An 18,852-nucleotide genomic window follows, 5' to 3' on the forward strand; every position below is an offset into this window, starting at 1 on the left:
TATTGTTTTACGGTAGTAATCCCTAGAAATGTGCTTAGTAAGATGTGAGGTATTAATAGTGTATCTCTGCCTTTACGGTGTTATTTATTTAGTTGCTACACACATGCAGTTTTGTTTATGTGTATCAACCATGCCTCCTCGTTTTGTAATTGTGCTTTATTCCCTAAAAATGAGTAAAATACTTAAAAGGTGTGAAAAGGAAGCATCCTAGTGAAAACACTGCAGATTCAGAGAGAAAAAGAAAAGCAATATCGATAAACAGAGGCGGACTGGGTCAAAAATTCTTACCCGGGAAAATTTATAGTAGCCTCATACTATGGTTTATGGCCAAAATCACACTGGCCTCCGGGCCACCGGGGTTTCCCCAGTAAGGCTTATGGCCAGTCCGCCTCTGTCGATAGAGAAAAAAATATGAAATTGTGAAACGCTTTGAGCGAAATAAAAGACTCTGTGATATTGCACGTGCTACTGAGCTAAATGAGGCAACGCCGAGAATTACAAAGAATGCAGAGAAAATTAAAACAACTTTCACAGCACGAACAACTCAAAGTGTAATTAAAATCCATTAGATTAAGATACAAAGAATTGGATGAGATGGAATGGCTGTCATCTGTTTGGATAGAAAATTAAACAAAAAACAAGTTTGCTTACGATAGAAGCAAAAGCATTAGTAATATTTTATTACGTAATAGTCGTAATAAAATACTTAAGTATTTTATTACGATTATTTATTGTGTTTGGTAATGTTTTAATTACAAATGTGTGTTCAATCTTGGGTGGTCGTCACCTAACCCTATTTTTCCCATAGGGCCTGTTGTTTATATTGCACAATTTTGCATTGCACGAAGGGTTTCTAGGAACAAAACTATCGTGCTATACGAGGACTGACTGTACTCGTTCCAGCAGCTCTACATCCTTCTTGAAATGAGGCCTCCAGACCTGTATACAGTACTCAAGGTGTGCCCTGACCATTGCCTTATACAAGGGAATAATCACCTCCTTATCCCTGCTAGAAAAATTCCTGTATATCATTGACAAGACACCATGACCTACTCTTGCAGCCCATCTGCACTGCTCAGAAAACTTCATATCTGCCTGCACAACTACCCCCAGGTCCTTTCATTCTCTACCACTGTCAGTGTTGCACCACAGAGTTGATACGTTGCTCTGGGGTTACTGTTTCCCATACGTAGTACTTTACATTTGTCAATGTTAAACTTCATTTGCCACCTCTCAGCCCATCTGCTCAACCTTTCCAGATCCTGTTGCAGCAGCATAGTGTCAGTAGTGTCCTTAACACCCTGCGAACCTTTGTATCATCTACAAACTTGGACATTAAGCTTGATGTACCATAATCAAAACAGAAAACAACAATGGACCCAACACTGAACCCTGAGGGACTCCACTAATAACATTAATCCACAATGAACAGTGTCCATTGATTACCAATCTCTGTCTTCCCCCCCCCCTCAACCATCCCTTTATCCATAGCGGCAATTTGCCTCCAATGCCACACTGCTCCAATTTGTGCAGCAGTCTTCCATGTGCAACAGTATCAAAAGCCTTTCTAAAGACCAAATATATAATATCAAAGTTATTCCCTGCATCCAATTATTTTGTGACTACATCATAGTATCCAATCAAATTGGTCAGGCAAGACCTTCCCTTAACAAAACCATGCTGTGTCTGAGCTATAACTGAAGTCTTGTCTAGATGATCCTGCAGTGCTTCTTTAACCAGTGCCTCCATTAATTTTCCTGGAACAAAAGTTAAACTCACAAGTCTATAATTACTTGTGTCAGCCTTTGATCCTCCTTTGTGAATTGGGGTGACATTTGCACATCTCCAGTCTATGGGTACCTCCCCTGAGTCCAAAGAAGCTCTCATAATTATGGCTAAGGGTTTGCTTACTTCCTTTGCTGCCTCCTCTAATATAACTGGATAGATCCCATCCACCCTGGGTGGCTTTTTTATGTTTATCCTCAACAATTTCTCCTCCACTTTCCTTTCAGTTATTACAAAATCATCTAGTTCACTGCCAGAGTTTACTTCACCTCTGGCATTCCCCTTCCGGAATAACTTTTTATGTGTGAATGTAGATCCAAAATACTCATTTAGTTTGTTAGCCACCTGAGTAGGGTCCTCAACTGTTGAACCATCAATATCCAGTGGACCAATCTGATTCATCCCTTTACTTCTAGAGTTTACATAGGTAAAGAACTCTTTTCTGTTTTTCCTTGCATCCTTTGCCAAGGATTTCTCATAAGCTGCCTTTGCCTGCCTAATCTCCTTTGTGACTTGGTTTCAGACCAGCTTATATCTATCGTAGGCTTCCATGTCACCCATTAATTTATATGTATCCCATGCATTTTTCTTCTCTGCCGTATGGCTCATTAGTTCATCTGACATCCATTTAGGCCTAAACTTTGAACAATATTTCTTAGTTGGTATGTAAAGCCTAGTAGCTTCCAAGATAAGTTCTTTGAATGCTTCCCATTTTGAATTTGCTGTTGGTAACATCATCAGAACATAATCATCAGAAGTCCTTGCTATGAAAAAAAGGTATCGCAATGATGGGTCCCAGAGTTGTTGACAGCAGATTAAAAATGCACAAGAGTTTCTGAGTCAACTGAATATCTGAATCATTTTCATGCAGAAGCAGCAAATTTTCTTTCAAGAGTTGTGACCATGGATAAGATATGGGACCATCACTTTCAGCTAGAGACAAAGGAGCATTTCAAACAGTGGTGGAAGCAAAGCTGTTCTCCCCCTAAAGAAAACTGAGTTGTTTCCTCCTGCTGGAAAGGTGATGGCATTAGTTTTTTGGGATGCTGATGCAGTATTGCTAGTGGATTACCTTTAGAAATGCCAGACAGTCACAGGGGCACATCATGTAAATCTTGTTAGTTATTTATATGAAAACATCAAAGACAGACACTAAGGAAAACTTAGCAAAAGAGTTGTTCTGTCGGGACAGTGTGCTTGCTCACAAGCATTATTTCCATGGCTGCACTACTTGAGTGCTGCTTTGAAATCTTGGACCATCTATTCACAGATCTAGCATCATTGATTTTCATCTATTTCCTAATTTGAAAAAATACTTGGCTGGCATCACCTTTTCCCACCAACATCGATATCATTGCTGCAGTGGATGTACCCAAGAGAACATTCTTCATAGCTGGAATTGATGCATTGCAGCATTGGTGGCAAAAATGTATCGACTCCAAATGGGATTGTGTTGAAAAGTAACGTGTTACCATGCTCCTCGAATAAACCTTTCATACTCAGGCCATGATTTTCAAATGTCCCTCGTATAACTATAGCAGCGAGAAAAGAAAGGTTACTCACTAGGCCTTTTCCATAGTATTAGTATGGGTAGTTCTCAACTTTACGAGTTAATTCATTCCTGGCATGCTCGTAAAGCTGGAATTAAATTCCATAGATCTAATGTTAAAAATAGGTGTTACATTCTCAACAATGAAATTAGTTAGCTAATTAATTTGTTTAAACAATGATTGATTTATCCAAAGAAATGAAAACGTAGCCTGTAAAATCAAGCAAATTATAATAGAGAAATTATTTATGACTTACAAATGTTAAAGAATGTTTATTCTTCTTCATCATTGACTAAATGCACACTCGTTGATCACTCATTATTGGCTTCACACTCGTTGGTTTGTTGCACAAGGTGTCGTCTTCTTCAGAAATGCTTCAAGAGGTGTTTGTTTCCAAGATAACCTTCTCTTTTCTTTATAAATTTCAATAGCATGTGTAAGCATTTTTTAAAGGAACGCACAAATTGCAACTAACACGATTCGCGAGGAGTAACAAGTTTACGAAGCTTAAAAAAAAAAAGGGAATGAAGAGAAGATTTCGAAAATTTATTTATGTTTTTTTATATGATTGAAGATGTCAGTAAAGGGCTAACACATTTCACCATAATAACGTAAAAACCCACACAATTCCAGCTATTGGTATTTTCACAAATGCAAGAAGATCGAGTTCACTACCCATTTATAATTGCTTGCAGTAACAGAAAAAGCCCACCAGAAAGTGCAAATTGTTTTTATTGTTTTATGGTCGTGACCTCCAGAAATGTGCTTTAGAAAAATATCACAAAGGCATTTAAAATTGATTCTTATAGCGGAACATATGACAATGATGAAATAGTGCATTTTAGTGATTTGAATTGGTAACTAATACAATTTACTCTATAAAAATGACTTTTCAAAGAGTTATATAGCGAAAATTTCAACTTCAGAGGTTGTAGAACGAGTTACCAAAAAATGTGTTATTGGGTTCACATTGCGATATTTTTATGATATGATGGTGTTTCTGGAACGGATTAATATCATAAAGCTGGGTATACTGTATTGTATAGCTACGTGTGTTGTTTGAAATGCTATATTTATGAATGTTTAACATTAATTTTTTTGCAATTAATGTTCATATTTTTGATTTTGTTGATACTTGATAAATAAAAACTCATAAACATGAGAACTCGTAAAGTGAGAACTGCCTGTACAGAGTGGGAAATCGAGTGACCCTTCGCTGCTGGTTGTTTTTCCCTAATTTAGTAATGCATCTGATGAGTTGTGTTACTAATTTTGATGGCAAAAAAAAAAAAAATGTTGGTTGTGTGTAAATAAATTTATTGGTTGTGCTCATCAGTAAGAAGTTGCTTATGGAAGAGACAAACCATACTTTTAATCAAGCATACATTTTTCCTGCTATATAACACTGATATTTTCTCTCTCAGCTATTCTGAAGTGATGTCAAACTGATCACCAGCTCACATAAGTGCTGTGTGACCAGCCGCATTGCAATAATATACAAGAATAGTAAGTTCAACCTAAATTATGAAGTTTACTGAATAACAGATAGCACTAAAAGAGAAAAATTCAAAAGTATTTTTTTTAATATAGCTTAAGCTGAAATGTGTTAAGGGCTTTAGCCTCAGGCTGCGAGAGATTTAGACAACATACAAGTTAGTGCAAACGCATCATATTAGTATGCAGCTAAACTCTGAATTAGCACAAATATGCAAAAGCAGCATCATTTAAGTTATATTGTGAATACCTTCACAATGAGTTGCCATGATATTGCACTACTTCAAATAAGTAACGCTTCACCAAAGGAGAAGACTGTTGTTACTTATTCTCAGCAGATACCACCACCCAGAAGGCACCATTTCAAGGCTATTTGGCCCTTCTTCGGTGGGTGGATAGGTACTCTAGTGATGCAATGATGACAAAACAGTTATGAAGTATAACAGTTATGGAGTTATACTTCATAGTTGTTTTGTCATCATTGCATCACTAGGATACCTACCCATCCACCGAAGAAGGGTCAAATAGCCCTGAAACGGTGCCATCTGGGTGGTGGTATCCACTGAGAATAAGTAACAACAGTCTTCTCCTTTGGTGAAGTGTTACTTATTTGAAGTAGTGCAGTTTCATGGCAACTCATTGTGGTATTTGCAATATGAGATATAACTTAAATGATGCCACTTTTGCATATTTGTGCTAATTCAGAGTTTAGCTGCATACTAATATGATGCGTTTTCTCTAACTTGTACATTGTCTAAATCTCTCGCAGCCTGAGGCTAAAGCCCTTAACACATTTCAGTTAAGTGTTACTTATTTGAAGTAGTGCAGTTTCATGGCAACTCATTGTGGTATTTGCAATATGAGATATAACTTAAATGATGCCACTTTTGCATATTTGTGCTAATTCAGAGTTTAGCTGCATACTAATATGATGCGTTTTCTCTAACTTGTACATTGTCTAAATCTCTCGCAGCCTGAGGCTAAAGCCCTTAACACATTTCAGTCTTAATTTATATTATACACCATCAGGCATCTCCCATATTGTGGAGTTATACTTCATAACTGTTTTGTCATCATTGCATCACTCGGATACCTACCCACCCACTGAAAAAGGGCCAAATAGCCCTGAAACGGCACCAGGGGGAGCCTGATGATGTCTGGAGTTTCCAAGAATAGGTAACAACAGCCTTCTCCACTGGGGAAGTGTTGCCTATTCGCGGAGTTTGAGTTTTTTGAGTAGTGTGAATTGAAGGAGTTACTGTCCCTTTCATTCTTCTACACCGTTTCTTTTCCTCTTCCCACTCCTACTATTACTTTCGCTCTACCTTTTTGCTTTTCTAAGTCTAATTGGGACAAGTGGATAGTCGAGTTATTATCCCACACATATACAAAATAGCCCTGAAACGGCACCAGGGGGAGCCTGATGATGATGTCTGGAGTTTCCAAGAATAGGTAACAACAGTTTTCCCTACTGGGGAAGCGTTGCCTATCCGAGGTGTGTATGAATTTTTGAGTGGTGTGAGTTGAAGGAGTTACTGTCCCTTTCATTCTTTCACACCATTTATTTTCCTCTTCCACTCTTACTATTACTTTCCCTCTACTTTTTTTCTTTTCTAAGTCTAATAGGGACAATTGGATAGTAGAGTTATTATCCCACACATATACAAAATAGCCCTGAAATGGTGCCATCTGGGTGGTGATATCTGCTGAGAATAAGTAACAACAGTCTTCTCCTTTGGTGAAATGTTACTTATTCAAAGTAGTGCAATATCATGGCAACTCGTTGTGAAGGTATTCACAATATGAGATATAACTTAAATGATGCCGCTTTTGCATATTTGTGCTAATTCAGAGTTTAGTTGCGTACTAATATGATGTAGGCACCTCCATATCCAGGTGGGCAGGAGTAGCAGTGCATAGTACACACTTCTTGATTAGACCGGGGTTCGAGCCCGTGACCACTAAATACGGAGGATGCGGAAAGGTCAGGGAATGACCACTGCATATCCCCGGAGCAATATGGCCTTAGTTGCTAATGCTCCTAAAAACCAAATAACAAACAAACAAACTAATACGATGTGTTTGCACTAACTTGTACGTTGTCTATAGCTTATGCTGTATTGGTCTCATAAAGAGATAAGACGCTTGCAGGACTGTCTAGTCCTTTAATCTGACCTTTTTTTGTGGTGCCAGCATGATTTAAACTGCATGGAAAATGCAGTGATCTTAATTCTTACAGCAGAACAAACTTTTCTTTGTAACAAGTTGTCCTGGTATTGCACAACATTCAAACAGATGGCCTGACCAAAAGGCTAATTAGCCTTTTGTTTAAAAGATGAGGCACTGCTATGACAGCCTGTTTTAGGACTAACTGATCTCTTATCAGATAGCAAGTGGTCTGTAGTGACAATACAGATTTTTTTTATCTGTAGTAGTGTTGATACAGATTTTGTATACTGGTTCTCATCTTTTAAACAAATGACTAATTAGGTGGTAGATGACTCTCATCATTCTGTTCAGTACCACCACTTTACTTATTGGACGCTTGAAATGGTGAAACCCATGTTTAGCCACCAAAGCAAAGTTTTTTTTTTTTGCCCCCCCCATCTCCTTCAACCAATGCACAGTACTAAGTACTATAGGTTTTGATACCTATCATGTTTGGGGGTTTCATAAAAAAAAATATAAATAAATAAATAAAAATATGACCTTTTGACAGGGCCATCTGTTTTAAAGTTGTGCAATACAAGGGGAACTTGTAAAGGAAAGTTTGTTCTACTGTGAAAATTAACACCATTGCATTATCTATTGGTTAAATAGAAAAATGCCATCTTTTTTCCATGGATTTAAGACATCTGATCTTTTATAGGGTTTTTTAATTTGCTTTCTTAATATTTTATTTTAGATTGTAAAATGTAGTGTTTTTTTTTTGTAACGTCAATTTTAAACAGTGCTAGATTATGCAGATATTTATTATGTATATACAGTCCCTCATAAATTGAACTTGATCTAGCAATATGCTTCATACTCTGGAGAAACTTTATTACAGCCATAGCAGCATCCAAAAGGATTATAATTTCATCATTAACCAATGCATAATGGACAGCTTCCCCTCATTATGCGATAATATCAACTCCATGAATTATGGAATGCAATAACCTTGACTGGTGACCTTCAAAAATGTCTGTTGGACATTAATTAATGATTAAAATTCTTAATTTTTTTTATATTTCCTAAATAAAGTTAAACTTGTTTTTGAGTTAAAAACTTCTATTTGAAATGTTTTGGAAGTGAAAATTTTACTTGGAATTAAAAGTACAAAGGGCTTGTCAGGCTCAACATGACTGGTTACTGTTTTTGCCTTTCACTTCAGTGTGCTAGTCTAATTAAGGGCTTTTCCATCTTGAAATACCACCTTGGCTAAATTAGCAAAATTCAATATGTATATTATGAAACCTTTAGATGAATTATTCAGTACTGCATTAACAACAATGGATAATTGTGTTTGAAGTGAATAAATGCATGAAAGTGAACCATTGTATAAATTTTGTTTCTGAGCAGTTTTGAACATGTTTGTTGTATCTTCAGTTATGAAAAAAAAAAAAAATGGACAAAACATTATTTTTGATTAGGGAATTTTCTAAAGAAAGAGAAAAAGCTAAAGCAAGGGGTGACTTTCACAAATTACGGGAAAAGCAGCAGATTGAAGAAGATCTTAGAGGTTATCTTGACTGGATTACACAAGGTGGTAAGTTTTTTTTTTTTTTTATTTAATTTTTATTTTAAATTTTACCCAAACAGTCAGGGAAAAAAAAAAGTGAAACAACAAACTCTCTTGACCAAGCCATTTATTCCCTTCTCTTTGTGTTTCATGTACGCATAGACCCACAGTGCTACATTTCTTCATTTTACCCAACAGACGGATGTTGTAAACATTAGTCATTACATTTCCCAGGCAGTTTAAATCCTGCTGGATACAAAAACACAGTTTAAAGTTGTGCTAGAATAAGTTTTATTGGGAGATTCCATTGTCAGGAAAATGGATAACATTAGCATTAGTAGAGCATATGATGCAAGAAAGCAAGCTTATATAGCATCAGTTAAAAAAAACACACACCCTTCCCATTTCACCCATTTGTTCCCTCCAAATGTTTGTCTAGTTCTGCCCTGAACATATTTAAGTTGTTGACCCCCACTGTAACAGATGGAAGCTTGTTCCAACTATTAACAACCAACCACCTGCTGATAGTTGCACACACTGTCAACAACTTTTGTAATAAGGATATGTGGATTAGAATTAGGGTGTATCTGCTGTGAGCAGCAGTTAAGAATGCATCAGCAGATTGTCAGATTTTAAGGGGAGCAAAAAATCTTTAATTCATAAGGAGATTGAACTTATGACTTGTTAGATAAATATAGTATTGTGCTGAAAAAATGCTATGAGTTGGGTAAGAATATGTATGTGTCTGCAGTTCTGCCCAGGCACAATAGAAGGGACTATATCATGAAAGTCTTGTATATTATCTCAATTTCTGCCTGCTAGGTTTTTAGAGTAACTTTTCATCAGCATGGTCTGCACTTGAAGGGAGAAGAAATCTGTTTTGTAGAGATGGGATATACTTGAACAAATATGTTGCATGGCTTATTGCCAGTGCCATTGAGGGTACTTTAAGGGTTCAGGAATATTGCTAATTGGGAAAGAGGGGTAATATAGATGCATACTTATCTGATTAGCATTAGTAGAGACATACGATGCAAGAAAGCAAGCTTATGCAGCATCAGCCAAAAAAAAAAAAAAAAAAAAAAAAAACCATCTCATTTCACTCCTCCATTCATTACAAAATGCCTGTCCAGCTCAGCCTTACATTTATTTAGGCTATCAACTTCCACAACAAAAGATGGAAGTCTGTTCCAACAATAAACCACCCATCCACTGGCTAAAGGCAAATTTCCACACATCTTTTCTACAACTGGCTTTCCTCAATTTGAATCTATGCCCCCCCCCCCCTCAGGTTCTTAATCTGAGCAAGAGGAAGAATCCCATCAGATTTCAGCTTGCTCAACCCATTCAAGTCCTTATACACCTCAGTCAGATCACCTCGCAGGTGCCTAGTCTCCAGACACTGTAATTTGCAAAACTTAAGCGTTTCTTCGTAAGAACAACCCTTTGTTCCATTCACTAATCTTGTTGCCCCTCTCTGTACTCATTCCAACAGTTCTACATCCTTCTTAAAATGAGGCCACCAGACCTGTATACAATACTCAGTGTGGCCTGACCATTGCCTTTTACAAGGAGATAATCACCTCCTTATCCTTACTAGAAAAATTCTTGTATATCGTTGACAAGACACATTAGCTATTCTTGCAGACCATCTGCACTGCTCAAAAAACTTCATATTATTATTATTATTAGCCATATGGTGCAAGGAAGCCTGAGGCTTATGTTGCACCAGCCAAAAAAAAAAAAAAAAAAAAAAAAATTTCTAAATTACCCTGAGAGAGAAAACTAGAGTCAGAAGTAGAAAGGAATCATCAAGAAAGATAAGAATGACGATATCCAGCTCAGGACCCTGGATGTGCCAAGCCCATACTCACTAGACTGGATTGTGAGCCTCTGGGGTTAAATATCTGCCTAAACAATTATCCCCAGGTCATTTTCACTCTCTACCACTGTCAGTGTAGTACCACACAGTTGATACATTACTCTGGGGTTACTGCTTCCCATATGTACTACTTTATACTTGTCAATGTTAAACTTCATTTGCCACCTCTTAGCCCATCTGCTCAACTTTTCTAGATCCTGTTGCAGCAATGTACTGTCATTAGTGTGATTAACAACCCTGCCGACCTTTGTATCGTTTGCAAACTGGACATTAATCCTGCTATACCATCATCAATATCATTAATGAAAAGAGAAAACAACAATGGACCCAACACTGAACCCTGGGGAACTCCAATAATAACATTAGTCCACGAAGAGCAGTGTCCACTGATTACCACTCTGTCTTTTCCCACTCAACCATCCCTTTATCCATAGCAGCAATTTGCCTCCAATGTCACGCTGCTCCAATTTGTGAAGCCTTCCATGTGCAACAGTATCAAAAGCATTTCTAAGATCCAAATAAATTATATCAAAATTATTCTTTGCATCCAGTTCCTTTGTGACTACATCATAGTATCCAATCAAATTGGTCAGACAAGACTTCCCCTTAACAAACCCATGCTCTGTCCAAGCTATAATTGAAGTCTTGTCTAGATGATCCTGCAATGCTTCTTTAACCAGTGCTTCCATTAATTTCCCTGGAACAGAAGTTAAACTAACAGGTCTGTAATTACCCGTGTCTCCCTTTGATCCTCCTTTGTGGATTGGGGTCACATTTGCACATCTCCAGTCCATGGGTACCTCCCTCGACTCCAAGGAAGCTCTCATAATTATGGCTAAGGGTTTGCTTACTTCCTTTGCTGCCTCCTTTAATATAACTGGATAGATTCCATCCACCCCAGGTGCCTTTCTTATATTTTTCTTCAACAATTTCTCCTCCACTTTACTCTCAGTTATTACAAGGTTATCTAGCTTACTGCCAGAGTTGGCGCCTTCGTAGCCAGGTGGGCAGGAGTCAGCAGTGCGTAGCCACACTTCTTGATTAGACCAGAGTTCGAGCCCGTGACCACTAAATACAAAGATTGCGGAAAGGTCAGGGAATGACCACCGCATATCCCCGAAGCAATATGGCCTTAGTTGCTAATGCTCCTAAAAACCAAATAACGAACAAACAAACTGCCAGAGTTTAATACACTTCTGGCATTCCCCTCCCTGAATAACAACTCATGTGTGAATGTAGATGCAAAATATTCATTTAGTTTGTTCGCAACCTGAGCAGGATCATCAACAGTTGAACCATCGATATAAAGTGGACTAATCTGATTCATCCTCTTCCTTCTAGAGTTTACATAAGTAAAGAACTCTTTGCTGTTTTTCTTTGCATCCTTTGCCAAAGATTTCTTGTAATCTGCCTTTGCCTGCCTAACCTCCTTTGTGACTTGGTTACAGACCAGCTTATATCTATCATAGGCTTCTGTGTCACCTGTTAATTTATATGTATCCCATCCATTTTACTTCTCTGCCAGATGTCTAATTAGTTTATTGGACATCCATTTAGGCCTGAATCTTGAACAACATTTCTTAACCCCAGGGAGTTACATCTGGTGAGTGTGGGCTTGCATACCCAGGGTCATGAGCTGGATATAACCATTCTTCTGTTTCTTGGTGATTTCTTTCTACTTTTGAAACTCTCTCTCTCTCTCTCAGGATTACTCGGGATTTTTTTTTTTTTTTTTTTTTTTTTTTGGCTGGTGCAGCATACGTTTGAGGCTTCCTTGTACCATGTAGCTAATAATAATAATAAAAAGCACAGTAGCTTACAAGATTAATTCTTTGAATGCTTCCCATTTTGAATTTGCTTTTGGTAACATCATCAGTTGGTCCCACCGTATAGTATTTAAATACTGTCTCAAACCAATAGTTTGTTAGGTGCCTGAGCATGATCATCAATAGTCAACCCATCTATGTTAAGTGGTCCAATCGGATTCATTCCTTTCCTTCTATTTACCATACTAGATATACCGTAGGTTATATACCGTACTAGATAGCGTGAGTTGAACTTCGTTAGCAGTTAAATTGTACGTTTAAATAAATACATATAACGACTTAGATTACAAACGTAATATAATTAATAACATAACATAATTAATTAATAAATTAATAGAATCATGACTCAGACCAGAGCAGCAAAGCAAAAGGCTCAAGCTAATGGAAGTGCTGTGGCTCAAAGCAGAACTGAGGGGGGCAGTTGTCCTCTGACTCACAGCCTTATAAAATGCACTGTTTGCTTGATGTTTGCAGAGCAATCGGGTACGGGACTTGATACTGCCAAGGGGGATGTCTTTGTGTGTGCGCGATGCAAGGAGTGTAACGATATCAGGCAACAACTCGGCGTTCTTTTGGACCTATATGAGAGCTTGAAGGACAGGGTGGATGCCCTCGAAGAAACTAAATTGAGGGGCCCATCAAGCTCTCAGCTGCCCACATCAACACCAGAGCTTGCACTTGGGCATCGCGTGACACAGAGACAACCCCCAAGGCAGAATGCCTGGTCCCGAAGGAACTAGTAGTTGTTGGTGACTCTATTGTCAGGGAAACGGGGAACATGCTTTGTAAAAAAGATAGGTGGAACAGGACCAGGGTATGTCTGCCAGGGGCAAAGGTTGATGACGTTGTAGAGCGAATATCATCTTTTAAGGGCACAAAAGGTGATATAGTTGTACACGTTGGCACTAATAATATTAAGAGTAGGAGACCGGCAGAATTACTTAACAAGTACAGGTCACTGTTGAACAAAAGCCGAGAATTAGGGTTGAATTTGAAAGTGTCTGCAATTCTGCCCAGACACGATAGGAGGGAGTATATGATGAGAGCCTTGTCGATCAATTCAGCCCTGGAAAGATTGTGCAAGGCTCAAGGGGTAGAATTTTTTTCAGCCTGGACTGTACTTGTTAACAGGAGAGATTGCTTCTACAGGGATGGGATACACTTAAATAGAAAGGGTGCAAGAATATTTGCTGATGCTATCGAGGCAGTGTTAGGTGGGTCGGAAAACTGCTAGCTTGGGGGCAGACAAAGACCAATAGATTGACAGTAGCCACTGGCAGAGGTGAAAGAGATTCTTGCACTGCTTCTATTAGAATGAGCAGAAGCCTGAAAAACAAGATGCATGGTATTTCAGAGACTGCTGGGAGCCATTGTGGTACAAGTAAACACATGGGTTGTGTTAGGGTAGCTAAGAATAGAAACAGGTGCAGGTATACTTGCGTGTACACCAATGCTAGGAGTTTAGTAAATAAATTTGATGAATTTGAGGTATTGCTCAAAACATCGAAGGCAGATATTGTTGGGATATCAGAGACGTGGTGTCACACAGATATAAGGGATGCGGAACTGCAATTTGGGGAGTACAACGTCTACAGAAAGGATAGACAGGATAGGAAGGGGGGAGGTGTTATGCTATCAGTTAAGAAACACATAAAAACCAAGGAAGCGAAGCCAGTCGACATCGCTGGACAGTGCAGTGTGGAGTCAGTTTGGTGTGACATAAGCATTGGGAGATCAAAATTGAGAGTAGGAGTGTGCTATAGGCCTAATGACTCTGATGAGTATAATAAGGAACTGTACAGGGAAATAGAGTGGGCCAGTAAATCAGAGTGTCTTATAATGGGAGATTTTAATTTCCCAGATATTGACTGGAATTTGGGGGCTGGATACTCACACACTACCAGGGCTTTTGTGGATTTATTGGATGATTGTTTTCTACATCAGCATGTTCGGGAGGCAACTAGAGGGAGTAATACTCTTGATTTGATTATCAGCAGTGATTCTTCATGCATTAAGAATCTGCAGATAAATGAACCACTAGGTGGCAGTGATCACAGTGTGCTGAAGTGGGATTTACTCAAAGAGGTAACTACCATTAGGGGTAAAGGGAAGGGTTATTGCTTCCGTAAAGGCGACTACGATGGACTGAGACAGTATTTAAATTCTATACAGTGGGACCAACTGATGATGTTACCAACAGCAAATTCGAAATGGGAAGCATTCAAAGAACTTATCTTGGAAGCTACTAGGCTTTACATACCAACTAAGAAATATTGTTCAAGGTTTAGGCCAAAATGGATGTCAGATGAACTAATGAGGCATATGGCAGAGAAGAAAAATGCATGGGATACATACAAATTAACACATGACACAGAAGCCTATGATAGATACAAGTTGATATGCAACCAAGTTACAAAGGAGGTTAGGCAGGCGAAGGCAGATTACGAGAAATCCTTGGCAAGGGATGCAAAGAAAAACAACAAAGAGTTCTTTACTTATGTAAACTCTAGAAGGAAAGGGATGAATCAGATTGGTCCACTTGATATTGATGGGTCAAGTGTTGATGATCCTGCTCAGGTGGCTAACAAACTAAATGAATATTTTGCATCGCCATTCACACATGAGGAGTTATTCAGCGAGGGGAATGCCAGAGGTGTATTCAACTCTAGCAGTAAGTTACAGAATCTTGAAATAACTGGGAGTAAAGTGGAGGAGAAACTGTTGAAGATAAACACAAGAAAGGCACCCGGGGTGGATGGGATCTATCCAGTTATATTAAAGGAGGCAGCAAAGGAAGTAAGCAAACCCTTAGCCATAATTATGAGAGCTTCCTTGGACTCAGGGGAGGTACCCATAGACTGGAAATGTGCAAATGTGACCCCAATTCACAAAGGAGGATCAAAGGCTGACAAAAGTAATTATAGACCTGTGAGCTTGACTTCTGTTCCAGGAAAATTAATGGAGGCACTGGTTAAAGACGCACTGCAGGATCATTTAGACAAGACTTCAGTTATAGCTCAGACACAGCATGGTTTTGTTAAGGGGAAGTCTTGCCTGACCAACTTGATTGGATACTATGATGCAGTCACAAAAGAACTGGATGCAGGGAATAACTTTGATATTATATACTTGGATCTTAGAAAGGCTTTTGATACTGTTGCACATGGAAGACTGCTACACAAATTGGAGCAGTGTGACATTGGAGGCAAATTGCTGCTATGGATAAAGGGGTGGTTGAGGGGGAGAAGACAGAGAGTGGTAATCAATGGACACTGCTCATCGTGGACTGATGTTATTAGTGGAGTCCCTCAGGGCTCAGTGTTGGGTCCATTATTGTTTTCTGTATTTATAAATGATATTGATGATTGTATATCGGGATTAATGTCCAAGTTTGCAGACGATACAAAGGTTGGCAGGGTTGTCAAGGACACTACTGACACTATGCTTCTGCAACAGGATCTGGAAAGGTTGAGCAGATGGGCTGAGAGGTGGCAAATGAAGTTTAACATTGACAAATGTAAAGTACTACACATGGGAAACAGCAACCCCAGAGCAACGTATCAACTCTATGGTACAACTCTGACAGTGGTAGAGAATGAAAGGGACTTGGGGGTGGTTGTGCAGGCAGATATGAAGTTCTCTGAGCAGTGCAGACGGGCTGCAAGAGTAGCTCATGGAGTATTGTCAATGATATACAGGAATTTTTCCAGCAGGGATAAGGAGGTGATTATTCCATTGTATAAGGCTGAGCAGTGCAGACGGGCTGCAAGAGTAGCTCATGGAGTATTGTCAATGATATACAGGAATTTTTCCAGCAGGGATAAGGAGGTGATTATTCCATTGTATAAGGCGATGGTCAGGCCACACCTAGAGTACTGTATACAGGTCTGGAGGCCTCATTTCAAGAAGGATGTAGAGCTGCTGGAACGAGTACAGAGAAGGGCAACAAGATTAGTGAATGGAACAAAGGGGTGCTCTTACGAAGAAAGGCTTAAGTTTTGCAAATTACAGTGTCTGGAGACTAGGCACCAGCGAGGTGATCTGATAGAGGTGTATAAAGCCTTGAATGGTTTAAGCATGCGCATGCTCAATGCTGATGGGATTCTTCCTCTAGCTCAGAATAATCACCTGAGAGGGCATAAATTCAAATTGAGGAAAGACAGATGTAGGATAGACGTGCGGAAATTTGCCTTTAGCCAGCGGGTGGTTGGTTGGTGGAACAGACTTCCATCCCTTGTGGTGGAGGTTGATAGCCTAAATAAGTTTAAGGCTCAGCTGGACAGGTATTTTGAACGAACAGAGGGGTGAAGTGGAAGTGGTTTTTTTTTTTTTTTTTTTTTTTTGGCTGATGCTGCATAAGCTTGCTTTCTTGCATCAAATGCCTCTACTAATGCTAATGCTAATGCTAATTTACATAAGTAAAGAACTCTTTGCTGTTTTTCTTTGCATCCTTTGCCAAAGATTTATTGTAATTTGCCTTTGCCTGCATAACATCCTTTGTGAAATGGTTACAGACCAGCTTATATCTATCATAGGCTTCTGTGTCACCTGATAATTTATATGCATCCCATACATTTTTCTCCTCTGCCACATGTCCAATTAGTTCATCTGACATCCATTTAGGCCTGAACCTTAAACAGTATTTCTTATTTGTAATGAAAAGCCTAGTAGCCTCCAAATTTAAGTCCCTGAAGGCTTCCCCTTTAGAATTCAATGTTGGTAACACTATCAGTGGATCCTACTGTACAGAATTAAAAAAATGTCTGAGACCCCTGTAGTCATGTCTAATTAGTTCATCTGACATCCATTTAGGCCTAAATCTTGAACAATATTTCTTTGTTGGTATGAAAAGCCTAGTAACTTCCAAGATTAATTCTTTGAATGCTTCCCGTTTTGAATTTGCTGTTGGTAACATCATCAGTTGGTCCCATCGTATAGAATTTTAATACTGTCTCAGACCACTGTAGTCTCCTTTACGAAAGCAAAAGCCCTTCCCTTTAGCCTTGATGGTAGTTACATCTTTAAGTAATTCCTATATCAGTACATTGTAATCACTGTCACCCAGTGGTTCCTTTATCTGCAAATTCTTAATGCATGAATAATCTGCTGATAATCAGATCAAGAGTATTACTCCCCCTGGTTGCCTCTCGAACATGCTGCTGTAGAAAACAGTCATCCAATAAATCCAAAAAAAAGTCTTGCCCACTTTGCCCACTCTATTTCTCTGCACAATTGCTTATTATACTCATCAGATTCATTAGACCTACAACACACACTTACTCTAATTTTCCCTTTCTTAGTTCTTATGTCATACCAAACTGACTCAACACTTAATTGTCCACCAACATCAATTGGATGCACTTCATTAGATTTTATGTGTTTCTTAACTAACAGCATAACCCCTCCTCCATTCCTATCCTGTCTATCCTTTCTGTACATATTGTACTTCTCAAATTATAATTCTGCACTGCTTATATCTGTGTGATGCCACATCTCTGATATCCGAACAATATCTGCCTTTGATGTCTTGACTAGCACTTCATGCCTTCGCGTACCTAACCTCCTTTATGACTTGATTACAGACTAGCTTATATATGCCATAGGCTTCTGTGTCACCTGATAATTTATATGCATCCCGTGCATTTTTCTTCTCTGTCACGAGTGTCATTAGTTCATCTCACATCCATTTAGGCCTAAACCTTGAACAATATTTCTTAATCAGTATGAAAAGCCTAGTAGTTCCTTGAATCCTTCCCATTTAGAATTTAATTTTGGTGACAACATTAGTTTGTCCCACTATACAGAATTTAAAAACGGTCTGAGACCACTGTAGTCACCTTTATGTAAACCAAACCCCGTCCTTTACCCCTGATGGTAACTATATCTTTAAGTAAATCCTATATCAGTAGACTGTGATCACTCCACCTAGTGGTTCCTTTATCTGCAAATTCTTTATGCACAAATAATCACTGCTGATAACCAGATCAAGAGTATTACCCTCTCTGGTTCCTTCTGTAACATGCTGCTGAAAACAATCATTCAATAAATCCACAAAAGTCTTGCTAGTGTGTATGTATGACCAATCCACAAGTTTCAGTCAATATCTGGGAAGTTTAAATCCCCCATTATAACACAATATGATTTACTGACCCTTTTTATTTCTCTGTACAATTGTTCATTGTACTAATTAGAATCATTAGGCCTATAACATACTCCTACTCTCATTTTTGCTTTCCCAGTGCTTAAGTCACACCAGCGTGTACAAGAAAGACTAGACAGGAGAGGAAGGAATGAGGGGATATGCTGCTAATTAAGAAAAACACAAAATCTAAGGAAGTGCATCCAGTTGACATGAGCAATGCATTGCAATGTTGAGTTAACTGACTCGACATTGCAACACAATGTTGAGTTAACTGACTCAACATTGTGTTTTTCTTAATTATCAGCATATCCCCTCATTCCTTTCTCTCCTGTCTCTCCTTTTGTATACATTGTACTCCCCAAATTCCAATTCTTCACTACTTATATCTGTGACACCATGTCTCTGATATCTCAACAATATCTGCCATTGATGTCTTGACCATCACTTCCAAT

At 38.6% G+C, this 18,852-nt stretch overlaps 1 protein-coding gene across 1 annotated transcript in view; it reads left to right on the plus strand.

Annotated features, from left to right (window-relative positions):
- LOC150076513 (muscle calcium channel subunit alpha-1-like) overlaps nt 1-18,852 on the plus strand; it is a 1,171,392-nt gene that overhangs the window by 174,200 nt on the left and 978,340 nt on the right. The window contains exon 7 of the mRNA XM_090387375.1: nt 8,462-8,577. Coding sequence (XP_090243501.1) covers nt 8,462-8,577 — 116 coding nt within the window. The remainder of the gene's footprint in view (nt 1-8,461; nt 8,578-18,852) is intronic.

This window comes from Mastigoproctus giganteus, chromosome 13, assembly GCF_048544385.1.
Source record: "Mastigoproctus giganteus isolate SK-2022 chromosome 13, ASM4854438v1, whole genome shotgun sequence".
NCBI classification, from domain to species: Eukaryota; Metazoa; Arthropoda; class Arachnida; order Uropygi; family Thelyphonidae; genus Mastigoproctus; species Mastigoproctus giganteus.